General features: G+C 55.3%; 1 protein-coding gene across 3 annotated transcripts; it reads left to right on the top strand.

Moving 5' to 3' along the window:
* The first annotated feature begins 72 nt into the window (after positions 1-72).
* dhps (deoxyhypusine synthase) lies at positions 73-14,731 on the top strand. 3 transcript variants are annotated; one of them, XM_072490786.1, is made up of 10 exons: positions 73-92; positions 1,444-1,665; positions 2,724-2,888; positions 11,234-11,355; positions 11,907-12,003; positions 12,692-12,778; positions 13,108-13,213; positions 13,509-13,612; positions 13,710-13,835; positions 14,199-14,731. In XM_072490786.1, the coding sequence occupies exons 2-10, from the start codon at positions 1,471-1,473 to the stop codon at positions 14,292-14,294; spliced, it is 1,098 nt and encodes a 365-aa protein (XP_072346887.1). In that variant the 5' UTR covers positions 73-92; positions 1,444-1,470; the 3' UTR covers positions 14,295-14,731. The 3 variants fall into 3 exon arrangements, with proteins under 3 accessions (XP_072346887.1, XP_072346888.1, XP_072346889.1); XM_072490787.1 differs by lacking the exon at positions 73-92 and adding an exon at positions 1,340-1,359; XM_072490788.1 differs by lacking the exon at positions 73-92 and adding an exon at positions 1,360-1,379.
* The last annotated feature ends 49 nt before the right edge of the window (positions 14,732-14,780 follow it).

Here is a 14,780-nt window from a genome sequence, read left to right on the forward strand (position 1 = left end):
GGGTTAATTTGGGGGTCACTGGGTTACTTTGGGGGTCTCTGGGTTAATATGGGGGTCTCTGGGTTACTTTGGGGGTCTGGGTTAATTTGGGGGTCACTGGGTTAATATGGGGGTCTCTGGGTTACTTTGGGGGGTCTCTGGGTTAATTTGGGGGTCACTGGGTTACTTTGGGGGTCTCTGGGTTACTTTGGGGGTCTCTGGGTTACTTTGGGGGGTCTCTGGGTTAATTTGGGGGTCACTGGGTTACTTTGGGGGTCTCTGGGTTAATTTGGGGGTCACTGGGTTACTTTGGGGGTCTCTGGGTTAATTTGGGGGGTCTCTGGGTTACTTTGGGGGTCACTGGGTTACTTTGGGGGTCTCTGGGTTAATTTGGGGGTCACTGGGTTACTTTGGGGGTCTCTGGGTTACTTTGGGGGTCTCTGGGTTACTTTGGGGGTCTCTGGGTTACTTTGGGGGGGTCTCTGGTTTAATTTGGGGGTCTCTGGGTTAATTTGGGGGTCACTGGGTTACTTTGGGGGTCTCTGGGTTACTTTAGGGGTCTCTGGGTTACTTTGGGGGTCTCTGGTTTAATTTGGGGGTCTCTGGGTTACTTTGGGGGTCTCTGGGTTACTTTGGGGGTCTCTGGGTTACTTTACGGGTCTCTGGGTTAATTTGGGGGTCTCTGGGTTACTTTGGGGGTCTCTGGGTTAATTTGGGGGTCTCTGGGTTAATTTGGGGGTCTCTGGGTTAATTTGGGGGTCACTGGGTTACTTTGGGGGTCACTGGGTTACTTTGGGGGTCTCTGGGTTAATTTGGGGGTCTCTGGGTTAATTTGGGGGTCACTGGGTTACTTTGGAGGTCTCTGGGTTAATATGGGGGTCTCTGGGTTACTTTGGGGGTCTCTGGGTTAATTTGGGGGTCACTGGGTTACTTTGGGGGTCTCTGGGTTAATTTGGGGGGTCACTGGGTTACTTTGGGGGTCTCTGGGTTAATTTGGGGGTCACTGGGTTACTTTGGGGGTCTCTGGGTTACTTTGAGGGTCTCTGGGTTACTTTGGGGGTCTCTGGGTTAATTTGGGGGTCACTGGGTTACTTTGGGGGTCTCTGGGTTAATTTGGGGGTCACTGGGTTACTTTGGGGGTCTCTGGGTTACTTTGGGGGTCTCTGGGTTACTTTGGGGGTCTCTGGGTTAATTTGGGGGTCTCTGGGTTAATGTGGGGTCTCTGGGTTAATTTTGGGGTCTCTGGGTTAATTTGTAGGGTCTCTGGGTTACTTTGGGGGTCTCTGGGTTACTTTGGGGGTCTCTGGTTTAATTTGGGGTGTCTCTGGGTTACTTTGGGGGTCTCTGGGTTAATTTGGGGGTCTCTGGGTTACTTTGGGGGTCTCTGGGTTAATTTGGGGGTCTCTATTTCCACTCCGTGTTATGTTAACTGTGATCTTTTGTCTCCTTCTATCTTGGTGTCAGTGACTGGATAGGCCACTGTGACCAGGAATGGCTGAGTCGATCCCTTCCGTCGCTCTGGATGCGGTTCTGAAGCCAAGTGGGATCATGCCTGAGGGCTCCCTGCAGATTAAAGGATATGATTTTAACAGAGGCATCGACTACCAGGCCCTGATGCAGTCCTACCTCACCACCGGTTACCAAGCCAGTAGCTTTGGACAGGCTGTGCAGCAAATTAATGTCATGGTAAATATCAGGAAAGACTACACATCTTCTCAGGGTTGCTACTGCATAGCTTTGAGAATTGAGGGATGGGCTGGTGGGGATAAGGGGCAAATGGTGCAGAATATCCATCGTGACAGTTTTGAATGTTGGAGCAGACTCAAAGGGGTGAATGGGTTAATCTTTGTTCTGTTTCTTATCTGAATGGTGCCGCGATCAGCTGACTGAGTGATTGAAAACTGCTTCAGAGCAGAGCAAACCTGTCACCCGAGAGATGACAGCATTACACAGCTGTTACCCAAATGCAATGGTGGCTTTACACGTGAATTGTGGACTGATTCCCCCCGTTTCCCTGTTTCTGTCGGATTGAAGGTCGGCTAACGGCAGTCGGCATAAACGGGTCATTTTCATGTTGGCAAAACTGGGGAACGGCACAGGATCCTTGCTGGAGACTCAACTATTTCCCATCTAGATCAGCGACTTGGATGAAGGGGCAGATTGTGTTGTAGCCAGGTCTGAGACAAAACGAGGAGGCCAGTGTGTTGTGAGGAGATGCAGAGTCTGCAAAGGGACATAGACCGGTTCAGTGAATTGACAAAGAGAAATGTCAGGTGGGGAATAAATGTGGGGAAGATGTGAACTTGTAAACCTTGGCAGGAAGGATAGAAAGACAGGATATGATTTAAATAGAGAGACTGCAGAATGTTGAGATGAAGAGGAATCTGGGTGTCCTGATACATGAATCACAAAACGTTTCTTTTAATAAATTTAGAGTACCCAATTCATTTTTTTTCAATTAAGGAGCAATTTAGCGAGGCCAATCCACCTACCCTGCACATCCTTCGGGTTGTGGGGGTGAGACCCACGCAGACACGGGGAGAATGTGCAAACTCCACACGGACAGTGACTCGGGGCCAGGATCGAACCTGGGATCTCGGCGCAGTGAGGCAGCTGTGCTAACCACTGCGCCACCGTGCTGCCCCAGCAATATTTAAAAATAAGGTGTCGCCCATTTAGGAGCGAGCTGAGGGGGGCATTGTGCAGGGGAATTGGGAGCCTAATGTTTGAATGTTGGTTTTCAGATTGAGAAGAAGTTGGAGCCGCTGGACGAAGATGAACAGAACACAATTAACCTGAACCCGTGTCAGCGAGAGAGATCCGGCTGCACTATCTTCCTCGGATATACCTCCAACCTCATCAGCTCGGGCATCCGCGAGACCATTCGTTACCTGGCCCAGCATAACATGGTATCGTCTGTTTCACATCTATCACCCATTCCAAACCATCCCTCATTACATGGCCTGTGTGTGTGTGTGCACCAGTCAGTGAGGGTGTGTGTGTGTACCAGGCAGTGAGGGTGTGTACCAGGCAGTGAGGGTGTGTGTGTGTACCAGGCAGTGAGGGTGTGTGTGTGTGTACCAGGCAGTGAGGGTGTGTACCAGGCAGTCAGGGTGTGTGTGTGTACCAGTCAGTGAGGTGGTGTGTGTGTACCAGGCAGTGAGGGTGTGTGTGTGTGTACCGGGCAGTGAGGGTGTGTGTGTGTGTACCGGGCAGTGAGGGTGTGTGTGTGTGTACCGGGCAGTGAGGGTGTGTGTGTGTGTACCGGGCAGTGAGGGTGTGTGTGTGTGTACCGGGCAGTGAGGGTGTGTGTGTGTGTACCGGGCAGTGAGGGTGTGTGTGTGTGTGTGTGTACCGGGCAGTGAGGGTGTGTGTGTGTGTACCGGGCAGAGAGGGTGTGTGTGTGTGTGTGTACCGGGCAGTGAGGGTGTGTGTGTGTGTACCGGGCAGTGAGGGTGTGTGTGTGTGTGTGTGTACCGGGCAGTGAGGGTGTGTGTGTGTGTACCGGGCAGAGAGGGTGTGTGTGTGTGTGTGTACCGGGCAGTGAGGGTGTGTGTGTGTGTACCGGGCAGAGAGGGTGTGTGTGTGTGTGTGTACCAGGCAGTGAGGGTGTGTGTGTGTGTACCGGGCAGTGAGGGTGTGTGTGTGTGTGTGTGTACCGGGCAGTGAGGGTGTGTGTGTGTGTACCGGGCAGAGAGGGTGTGTGTGTGTGTGTGTACCGGGCAGTGAGGGTGTGTGTGTGTGTACCGGGCAGTGAGGGTGTGTGTGTGTGTGTGTGTACCGGGCAGTGAGGGTGTGTGTGTGTGTACCGGGCAGAGAGGGTGTGTGTGTGTGTGTGTACCGGGCAGTGAGGGTGTGTGTGTGTGTACCGGCAGAGAGGGTGTGTGTGTGTGTGTGTACCAGGCAGTGAGGGTGTGTGTGTGTGTACCGGGCAGTGAGGGTGTGTGTGTGTGTGTGTGTACCGGGCAGTGAGGGTGTGTGTGTGTGTACCGGGCAGAGAGGGTGTGTGTGTGTGTGTGTACCGGGCAGTGAGGGTGTGTGTGTGTGTACCGGGCAGAGAGGGTGTGTGTGTGTGTGTGTACCAGGCAGTGAGGGTGTGTGTGTGTGTACCGGGCAGTGAGGGTGTGTGTGTGTGTGTACCGGGCAGTGAGGGTGTGTGTGTGTGTACCGGGCAGAGAGGGTGTGTGTGTGTGTACCGGGCAGAGAGGGTGTGTGTGTGTGTGTGTACCGGGCAGAGAGGGTGTGTGTGTGTGTGTGTACCGGGCAGTGAGGGTGTGTGTGTGTGTGTACCGGGCAGAGAGGGTGTGTGTGTGTGTACCAGGCAGTGAGGGTGTGTGTGTACCAGGCAGTGAGGGTGTGTGTGTGTGTGTGTGTACCGGGCAGTGAGGGTGTGTGTGTGTGTACCGGGCAGTGAGGGTGTGTGTGTGTGTACCGGGCAGTGAGGGTCTGTGTGTGTGTGTGTGTACCAGGCAGTGAGGGTGTGTGTGTGTGTGTGTACCGGGCAGTGAGGGTGTGTGTGTGTGTGTGTGTACCGGGCAGTGAGGGTGTGTGTGTGTGTGTGTGTACCGGGCAGTGAGGGTGTGTGTGTGTGTGTGTACCGGGCAGTGAGGGTGTGTGTGTGTGTGTGTGTAACGGGCAGTGAGGGTGTGTGTGTGTGTGTACCGGGCAGTGAGGGTGTGTGTGTGTGTACCGGGCAGTGAGGGTGTGTGTGTGTGTACCGGGCAGTGAGGGTCTGTGTGTGTGTGTGTGTACCAGGCAGTGAGGGTGTGTGTGTGTGTGTGTACCGGGCAGTGAGGGTGTGTGTGTGTGTGTGTGTACCGGGCAGTGAGGGTGTGTGTGTGTGTGTGTGTACCGGGCAGTGAGGGTGTGTGTGTGTGTGTGTACCGGGCAGTGAGGGTGTGTGTGTGTGTGTGTAACGGGCAGTGAGGGTGTGTGTGTGTACCGGGCAGTGAGGGTGTGTGTGTGTGTCCCGGGCAGTGAGGGTGTGTGTGTGTGTGTACTGGGCAGTGAGGTTGTGTGTGTGTGTGTGTGTGTGTGTACCAGGCAGTGAGGGTGTGTGTGTGTGTGTACCGGGCAGTGAGGGTGTGTGTGTGTGTGTGTGTACCAGGCAGTGAGGGTGTGTGTGTGTGTGTGTACCGGGCAGTGAGGGTGTGTGTGTGTGTGTCCCGGGCAGTGAGGGTGTGTGTGTACCGGGCAGAGAGGGTGTGTGTGTGTGTGTGTACCGGGCAGAGAGGTTGTGTGTGTGTGTACCGGGCAGAGAGGGTGTGTGTGTGTACCGGGCAGAGAGGGTGTGTGTGTGTGTACCGGGCGGTGAGGGTGTGTGTACCGGGCAGAGAGGGTGTGCGTGTGTGTACCAGGCAGTGAGGGTGAGTGTGTGTGTGTACCGGGCAGAGAGGGTGTGTGTGTGTGTACCGGGCAGAGAGGGTGTGTGTGTGTGTACCGGGCAGTGAGGGTGTGTGTGTGTGTACCGGGCAGTGAGGGTGTGTGTGTGTGTACCGGGCAGTGAGGGTGTGTGTGTGTGTACCGGGCAGTGAGGTGTGTGTGTGTACAGGCAGTGAGGGTGTGTGTGTGTGTGTACCGGGCAGTGAGGGTGTGTGTGTGTGTACCGGGCAGTGAGGGTGTGTGTACCAGGCAGTGAGGGTGTGTGTGTGTGTACCGGGCAGTGAGGGTGTGTGTGTGTGTACCGGGCAGTGAGGGTGTGTGTGTGTGTACCGGGCAGTGAGGGTGTGTGTGTACCGGGCAGTGAGGGTGTGTGTGTGTGTGTACCGGGCAGTGAGGGTGTGTGTGTGTGTACCAGGCAGTGAGGGTGTGTGTGTGTGTGTACCGGGCAGTGAGGGTGTGTGTGTGTGTACCGGGCAGTGAGGGTGTGTGTACCAGGCAGTGAGGGTGTGTGTGTGTGTACCGGGCAGAGAGGGTGTGTGTGTGTGTACCAGGCAGTGAGGGTGTGTGTGTGTGTACCGGGCAGTGAGGGTGTGTGTGTGTGTGTACCGGGCAGTGAGGGTGTGTGTACCAGGCAGTGAGGGTGTGTGTGTGTGTACCGGGCAGTGAGGGTGTGTGTGTGTGTGTACCGGGCAGAGAGGGTGTGTGTGTGTGTACCGGGCAGTGAGGGTGTGTGTGTGTGTACCGGGCAGTGAGGGTGTGTGTGTGTGTACCGGGCAGAGAGGGTGTGTGTGTGTGTGTGTGTACCGGGCAGTGAGGGTGTGTGTGTGTGTACCGGGCAGTGAGGGTGTGTGTGTGTGTACCAGGCAGTGAGGGTGTGTGTGTGTGTACCGGGCAGTGAGGGTGTGTGTACCAGGCAGTGAGGGTGTGTGTGTGTGTACCGGGCAGAGAGGGTGTGTGTGTGTGTACCAGGCAGTGAGGGTGTGTGTGTGTGTACCGGGCAGTGAGGGTGTGTGTGTGTGTGTACCGGGCAGTGAGGGTGTGTGTACCAGGCAGTGAGGGTGTGTGTGTGTGTACCGGGCAGTGAGGGTGTGTGTGTGTGTGTACCGGGCAGAGAGGGTGTGTGTGTGTGTACCGGGCAGTGAGGGTGTGTGTGTGTGTACCGGGCAGTGAGGGTGTGTGTGTGTGTACCGGGCAGAGAGGGTGTGTGTGTGTGTGTGTGTGTACCGGGCAGTGAGGGTGTGTGTGTGTGTACCGGGCAGTGAGGGTGTGTGTGTGTGTACCGGGCAGTGAGGGTGTGTGTGTGTGTAACGGGCAGTGAGGGTGTGTGTGTGTGTAACGGGCAGTGAGGGTGTGTGTGTGTGTAACGGGCAGTGAGGGTGTGTGTGTGTGTGTGTACCGGGCAGTGAGGGTGTGTGTGTGTGTACCGGGCAGTGAGGTGTGTGTGTGTACAGGCAGTGAGGGTGTGTGTGTGTGTACCGGGCAGTGAGGGTGTGTGTGTGTGTACCGGGCAGTGAGGGTGTGTGTGTGTGTGTGTACCGGGCAGAGAGGGTGTGTGTGTGTGTAACGGGCAGTGAGGGTGTGTGTGTGTGTAACGGGCAGTGAGGGTGTGTGTGTGTGTGTGTGTACCGGGCAGAGAGGGTGTGTGTGTGTACAGGCAGTGAGGGTGTGTGTGTGTGTACCGGGCAGTGAGGGTGTGTGTGTGTGTACCGGGCAGTGAGGGTGTGTGTGTGTGTACCGGGCAGTGAGGGTGTGTGTGTGTGTGTGTACCGGGCAGTGAGGGTGTGTGTGTGTACCGGGCAGTGAGGGTGTGTGTGTGTGTGTGTACCGGGCAGTGAGGGTGTGTGTGTGTGTACCGGGCAGAGAGGGTGTGTGTGTGTGTACCAGGCAGTGAGGGTGTGTGTGTACCAGGCAGTGAGGGTGTGTGTGTGTGTGTGTGTACCGGGCAGTGAGGGTGTGTGTGTGTGTACCGGGCAGTGAGGGTGTGTGTGTGTGTACCGGGCAGTGAGGGTCTGTGTGTGTGTGTGTGTACCAGGCAGTGAGGGTGTGTGTGTGTGTGTGTACCGGGCAGTGAGGGTGTGTGTGTGTGTGTGTGTACCGGGCAGTGAGGGTGTGTGTGTGTGTGTGTGTACCGGGCAGTGAGGGTGTGTGTGTGTGTGTGTACCGGGCAGTGAGGGTGTGTGTGTGTGTGTGTGTAACGGGCAGTGAGGGTGTGTGTGTGTGTACCGGGCAGTGAGGGTGTGTGTGTGTGTACCGGGCAGTGAGGGTGTGTGTGTGTGTACCGGGCAGTGAGGGTCTGTGTGTGTGTGTGTGTACCAGGCAGTGAGGGTGTGTGTGTGTGTGTGTACCGGGCAGTGAGGGTGTGTGTGTGTGTGTGTGTACCGGGCAGTGAGGGTGTGTGTGTGTGTGTGTGTACCGGGCAGTGAGGGTGTGTGTGTGTGTGTGTACCGGGCAGTGAGGGTGTGTGTGTGTGTGTGTAACGGGCAGTGAGGGTGTGTGTGTGTACCGGGCAGTGAGGGTGTGTGTGTGTGTCCCGGGCAGTGAGGGTGTGTGTGTGTGTGTACTGGGCAGTGAGGTTGTGTGTGTGTGTGTGTGTGTGTGTACCAGGCAGTGAGGGTGTGTGTGTGTGTGTACCGGGCAGTGAGGGTGTGTGTGTGTGTGTGTGTACCAGGCAGTGAGGGTGTGTGTGTGTGTGTGTACCGGGCAGTGAGGGTGTGTGTGTGTGTGTCCCGGGCAGTGAGGGTGTGTGTGTACCGGGCAGAGAGGGTGTGTGTGTGTGTGTGTACCGGGCAGAGAGGTTGTGTGTGTGTGTACCGGGCAGAGAGGGTGTGTGTGTGTACCGGGCAGAGAGGGTGTGTGTGTGTGTACCGGGCGGTGAGGGTGTGTGTACCGGGCAGAGAGGGTGTGCGTGTGTGTACCAGGCAGTGAGGGTGAGTGTGTGTGTGTACCGGGCAGAGAGGGTGTGTGTGTGTGTACCGGGCAGAGAGGGTGTGTGTGTGTGTACCGGGCAGTGAGGGTGTGTGTGTGTGTACCGGGCAGTGAGGGTGTGTGTGTGTGTACCGGGCAGTGAGGGTGTGTGTGTGTGTACCGGGCAGTGAGGTGTGTGTGTGTACAGGCAGTGAGGGTGTGTGTGTGTGTGTACCGGGCAGTGAGGGTGTGTGTGTGTGTACCGGGCAGTGAGGGTGTGTGTACCAGGCAGTGAGGGTGTGTGTGTGTGTACCGGGCAGTGAGGGTGTGTGTGTGTGTACCGGGCAGTGAGGGTGTGTGTGTGTGTACCGGGCAGTGAGGGTGTGTGTGTACCGGGCAGTGAGGGTGTGTGTGTGTGTGTACCGGGCAGTGAGGGTGTGTGTGTGTGTACCAGGCAGTGAGGGTGTGTGTGTGTGTGTACCGGGCAGTGAGGGTGTGTGTGTGTGTACCGGGCAGTGAGGGTGTGTGTACCAGGCAGTGAGGGTGTGTGTGTGTGTACCGGGCAGAGAGGGTGTGTGTGTGTGTACCAGGCAGTGAGGGTGTGTGTGTGTGTACCGGGCAGTGAGGGTGTGTGTGTGTGTGTACCGGGCAGTGAGGGTGTGTGTACCAGGCAGTGAGGGTGTGTGTGTGTGTACCGGGCAGTGAGGGTGTGTGTGTGTGTGTACCGGGCAGAGAGGGTGTGTGTGTGTGTACCGGGCAGTGAGGGTGTGTGTGTGTGTACCGGGCAGTGAGGGTGTGTGTGTGTGTACCGGGCAGAGAGGGTGTGTGTGTGTGTGTGTGTACCGGGCAGTGAGGGTGTGTGTGTGTGTACCGGGCAGTGAGGGTGTGTGTGTGTGTACCAGGCAGTGAGGGTGTGTGTGTGTGTACCGGGCAGTGAGGGTGTGTGTAGCAGGCAGTGAGGGTGTGTGTGTGTGTACCGGGCAGAGAGGGTGTGTGTGTGTGTACCAGGCAGTGAGGGTGTGTGTGTGTGTACCGGGCAGTGAGGGTGTGTGTGTGTGTGTACCGGGCAGTGAGGGTGTGTGTACCAGGCAGTGAGGGTGTGTGTGTGTGTACCGGGCAGTGAGGGTGTGTGTGTGTGTGTACCGGGCAGAGAGGGTGTGTGTGTGTGTACCGGGCAGTGAGGGTGTGTGTGTGTGTACCGGGCAGTGAGGGTGTGTGTGTGTGTACCGGGCAGAGAGGGTGTGTGTGTGTGTGTGTGTGTACCGGGCAGTGAGGGTGTGTGTGTGTGTACCGGGCAGTGAGGGTGTGTGTGTGTGTACCGGGCAGTGAGGGTGTGTGTGTGTGTAACGGGCAGTGAGGGTGTGTGTGTGTGTAACGGGCAGTGAGGGTGTGTGTGTGTGTAACGGGCAGTGAGGGTGTGTGTGTGTGTGTGTACCGGGCAGTGAGGGTGTGTGTGTGTGTACCGGGCAGTGAGGTGTGTGTGTGTACAGGCAGTGAGGGTGTGTGTGTGTGTACCGGGCAGTGAGGGTGTGTGTGTGTGTACCGGGCAGTGAGGGTGTGTGTGTGTGTGTGTACCGGGCAGAGAGGGTGTGTGTGTGTGTAACGGGCAGTGAGGGTGTGTGTGTGTGTAACGGGCAGTGAGGGTGTGTGTGTGTGTGTGTGTACCGGGCAGAGAGGGTGTGTGTGTGTACAGGCAGTGAGGGTGTGTGTGTGTGTACCGGGCAGTGAGGGTGTGTGTGTGTGTACCGGGCAGTGAGGGTGTGTGTGTGTGTACCGGGCAGTGAGGGTGTGTGTGTGTGTGTGTACCGGGCAGTGAGGGTGTGTGTGTGTACCGGGCAGTGAGGGTGTGTGTGTGTGTGTGTACCGGGCAGTGAGGGTGTGTGTGTGTGTACCGGGCAGAGAGGGTGTGTGTGTGTACCGGGCAGAGAGGGTGTGTGTGTGTGTGTACCGGCAGAGAGGGTGTGTGTGTGTGTACCGGGCAGTGAGGGTGTGTGTGTGTGTACCGGGCAGTGAGGGTGTGTGTGTGTGTACCGGGCAGTGAGGGTGTGTGTGTGTGTGTGTACCGGGCAGTAAGGGTGTGTGTGTGAGACCGCTGTAGTCCTGTTTTTCATAAATCCCGGTTTGCAAGACAGCTGGGCTTTTGTGGAGCCAAATATGCAATTAAATCATCGTAATGGTTTGGGACAATAGATTTTCGGTTATATTCAGAGGGTTTCCTGCGGAGTGGTTAATTACAGACAGTGAGTTCAGTTAGTAAGTTAATGGGAGAAGCCAGGGGTTGAAGCAGTCCGGTGTTTCCGGTGTTGAGGGTCAGTTTTAGTTGGTGGCTGGAAGGTTTCTGAAGAAATACAGCCAGAGATTCGGCATTATTCTGACCGGTCTCTTTCTTTAAGCAATCTCAAATAATCTCTCTTTCTCAAGCGGTGTCCAAGACATCTCTATACAGCAAGTATTCCTGAGTCTGCGAACTGTATTTAACAGTGGATTGGGACTGGAGATGGTTCTGTTGTTTGAGTGGAAGTAAAGATAGCAGTTAAGGATTATTGTGTAACTGTATTGATCAGCATCGTTTAAGGGTAATTGTAAACTATTTTCTTGTGATGTTAATACCGTGTTAGTAATAAAGTTTGGTTTAATATTCCATATCCCTATTTCTGTGTGAAATCTCTCCTGGAGCGAGGAAACCTTTCCTCCCAGTCTGACAAAATTAAAATTAACGATTGGGATTGGTGTGTGGTATCCAGACACTGCCTGGTCCGGGATGGTGATCCATTGCCAACGTAACGTACCCCAGCCAGCCCCGACTGTGCGCCTGCGTAAAGGCACACTCACATCCCGACCTGGTGGGGATTCACCATGTTTGGTGGTAGAGTTTGAGAGTTAGCTGAGGGAGGGAGGGAGCGGTTTGTTAACTCTGCTACACAGTGACCACTGGCTGCTCCTGACGTCACTCACTGTTTCTCTGCAGGTTGACTGTGTGGTAACCACAGCAGGGGGTGTGGAAGAGGATCTCATCAAGTGCCTTGCTCCAACCTTCCTGGGGGATTTCAGTCTGAAGGGCAAGGAACTTCGTGACAATGGCATTAACAGGTATTCCCCACCCTGGGACACTCTTACCCAACTGGATCAGTAAATAATAGGCTCAGTGGCAAGACAGGCTCTGTGTACAGTGTCACTGTCCACACACTTCCACAGCTGCTGAATGTTTCAGGGTTTTAAACCTCACCCACAGCCCGTCTCTGTTAGAATCTGACCGACCCGTTGCCTGTGATGCAGGATGTATCCTCCGGACGCTCTCAGTAACTGGGAGCACAGCTTTATTCAGGCTGTTGTCACAGAGCCAGGCTGTCTTACTCTGATCCATTGTTATCTGAGCTTCGTGGACAAAGCTAACAATCACCTCCCACCATCTCAGCCCACAGGCCCATCCTCTGCGTTTCTGCAGCCACTCTCCAGATTCTCAGTCTGTGACCCTGACAATCTGGCTACATGTGCATTTCCAGAGCGGTGTGCAGCCAGTCCCCAGGCCCCTCCTGATCATTGAGGAGAGACCACGGCTCCTGAAGGTCCGAGTGCTCATTCCCGACAGCTGACGTGTTCTCCTGAATCTGGGTGCAAATTATTTGGTAATTTCTTGACAGAATTGGAAATCTCCTGGTTCCCAATGAGAACTACTGCAAATTTGAAGACTGGGTGATGCCGATTCTGGACCAGATGGTTCTGGAGCAGAATGAACAGGTGAGATAATCCTTTAAATATTCAATTCACTGGCAGCAAATTGAAATTTTCTATCGGGTCCAAACCAGTTTATATAAACGTATTTGTGTTCCCTGGAGGCTGGAGGGAGTGGGGGTCGTGATGGGTGAGTGAAGGAGTGATGGGGGGGGGGGGGGAGAGTGTGATATGGGGGGGGGGGGAGAGGGGAGTGTGATATGGGGGGGGGGGGGGAAGGGGAGTGTGATATGGGGGGGGGGGGGGAGGGGAGTGTGATATGGGGGGGGGGAGGGGAGTGTGATATGGGGGGGGGGGGAGGGGAGTGTGATATGGGGGGGGGGGAGGGGAGTGTGATATGGGGGGGGGGGGAGGGGAGTGTGATATGTGGGGGGGGGGAGGGGAGTGTGATATGTGGGGGGGGAGGGGAGTGTGATATGTGGGTGGGGGGGGGAAGGGAGTGTGATTATGTGGGGGGGGGGGGGAGGGGAGTGTGATATGTGGGGGAGGGGAGGGGAGTGTGATATGTGGGGGGGGGGGAGGGGAGTGTGATATGTGGGGGGGGGGGGGGGAGGGGAGTGTGATATGTGGGGGGGGGGGGAAGAGTGTGATTGGGGGGAGGAGGAGACCACGTTCCTGATCAGATTGAGTGATAGAATGGGTCCATCTGAGCCAGTATTGAGAGATTATTATTTCCCCAGTTGTCTTGTTCCAGGGGATGAAGTGGACTCCTTCCAAGGTGATTGCCCGACTCGGGAAGGAGATCGATAATCCAGAGTCCGTTTATTATTGGACCGCAAAGGTACAAAATTCACTCTCTATCACTGAGTAAACTCCTCCCCTCCCTGGACCCCACTGCCAACCCAGCCCCCCTGCCAGCCATGTGGAGCGTGCGGAGCGCAGGTCCAAACGTGCGCTGAGATTATTTTTTGATGGTAAAAACCTTCTGCAAATGCAAACTGTCCCATGTCTCTCTCTACCAGTTTCCACCTGCTCAATATACCTCACAATGCCAAGGCCTACACCCAGGTACCCATCTCTTCCCCCTCACCTGATTCCAGCTCCCTCCTGCCTGTACAGCTGGTATTTTCTCTTTATTCACCACAACATTGTTTGTTCCTGATGTTGCAGAATAACATTCCTGTCTTCAGTCCGGCTCTCACAGACGGTTCTATTGGCGACATGATCTATTTCCACTCGTACAGGAACCCTGGGCTGGTGCTCGATATTGTTGAAGGTGAATGGGGCGGGGTCATTGCTGGTGCTCACCGTGTGGGGGTGGTTAGTATCGCTGCAGCGTGTGGGGGAGGGGGGGGGGGGCAGCGTGTGGGGGAGGGGGGGGGGCAGCGTGTGGGGGAGGCGGGGCTGCAGCGAGTGGGGGTGGTTATTATCTCTGCAGCGTTGGGGGGGGCAGTGGCGTGCAGGAGTGGACGGGGTGCCGCGCCGGGTGGGGGGGGGTGTGGCCGTGGCATGAGTGGGGGGGGCTGCTGCAGGCCACCAGGTTTTTGCTGACATTTGATTTTTTAATCCAGATATTCGCAGAATCAACAACCTGGCCGTTTACGCCAAGCGAACGGGGATGATCATTCTGGGTGGGGGTGTAGTCAAACATCACATTGCCAACGCTAACCTCATGGTCAGTAATCTCCAGAGACACATCCTCTCCCATTGATCCCGTTCCTGATCCGTCTCCCGCCCCGTTAATGTATTTCTTGTTTCCCTCTCATGAACAGAGGAATGGTGCGGATTATTCCGTGTACGTGAACACTGGTCAGGAGTTTGACGGATCAGATTCTGGAGCCAGGCCGGATGAAGCTGTTTCTTGGGGTAAAATCCGCATGGATGCAAAACCTGTGAAGGTAGGTTATCTGCAGGTCAGGAAATATCTTTTTTTTTTTTAAAATAAGGGGCAATTTAGCGTGGCCAATCCACCGACCCTGCAAACTCCACATGGACAGTGACCCAGTGCCGGGATCGGAGACCTCCGCTGCAATCGGTCCTGGGATCACCATCAATGTGAGGAGCTGGTTACCCAGTTAGACTCTTTGATTCAGCTGGTGTTGCACAGCGCTGGAGACGATGGTAAGATTCATTGCATCGTAGATATAGATGGGTTAATATCCCTCACGGTGACCCTGTCTCTCACACTGGTGGTGGGGGTGTCAGGCAGTCAGGATTCAGAGGGATCTTCCCTTATTAATTACACCTTCTTTCTCTCCTAGGTCTGTGCCGACGCCACCCTGGTGTTCCCTCTGCTGGTCGCTGAAACATTTGCTCGGCATTTCACAGCACTTTCCTCTCAGTCCAAAATGTTTTAATACCTGAGCCTCCTTGGGAGCTGCGGGTGCCAGCCATCTCTCCCGCTGGGGGCCATTTACTCATGTCTTTTGAAAATTGGGTGCTGCTGCGCTGGGAACTAACCATGTTTCCCAATGCCGGAGATTCGGTGTCATCTCGAGGGTGTCTGGGTGTGGGAACTCAGAGGGCGAGCAGTTGCTGAAACACAATCACTGTCGGACTTTTCAAATTACTTGGAAAGGTGAATGTTTGCTCAGAGTTTCTTGTGGACATAAGTATCATTTACCTTCTGCTTTCAGCTCTGCCAGAGAGAGAAGGGGGGGGGGGCGGTCAGGGCCGTGTAATCAGGTTGACGGGTGCTCAGACCGACTCTTCCAGACTGACTGAGTTTACTAATTATTTGTTTAAAGTCTGTCGGCTGCTTCCTGGATATGAATAAAATCAGTTGGTGAAAATATCACTGTTTTGAGTTTGAAGCCATTGAGGCTGCGATATGTTCACACGCA

Source organism: Scyliorhinus torazame, chromosome 27, assembly GCF_047496885.1.
Source record: "Scyliorhinus torazame isolate Kashiwa2021f chromosome 27, sScyTor2.1, whole genome shotgun sequence".
NCBI classification, from domain to species: Eukaryota; Metazoa; Chordata; class Chondrichthyes; order Carcharhiniformes; family Scyliorhinidae; genus Scyliorhinus; species Scyliorhinus torazame.

Excerpts from the sequence above, each read along its gene's own strand:
- dhps (XM_072490786.1), top strand. The coding sequence starts at position 1,471 with ATGGCTGAGTCGATCCCTTCCGTCGCTCTGGATGCGGTTCTGAAGCCA. Across the intron at positions 13,214-13,508 it reads GGTGCTCGATATTGTTGAAG|ATATTCGCAGAATCAACAAC; the intron begins GTGAATGGGGCG and ends TTTTTAATCCAG. Across the intron at positions 13,836-14,198 it reads TGGATGCAAAACCTGTGAAG|GTCTGTGCCGACGCCACCCT; the intron begins GTAGGTTATCTG and ends TTTCTCTCCTAG.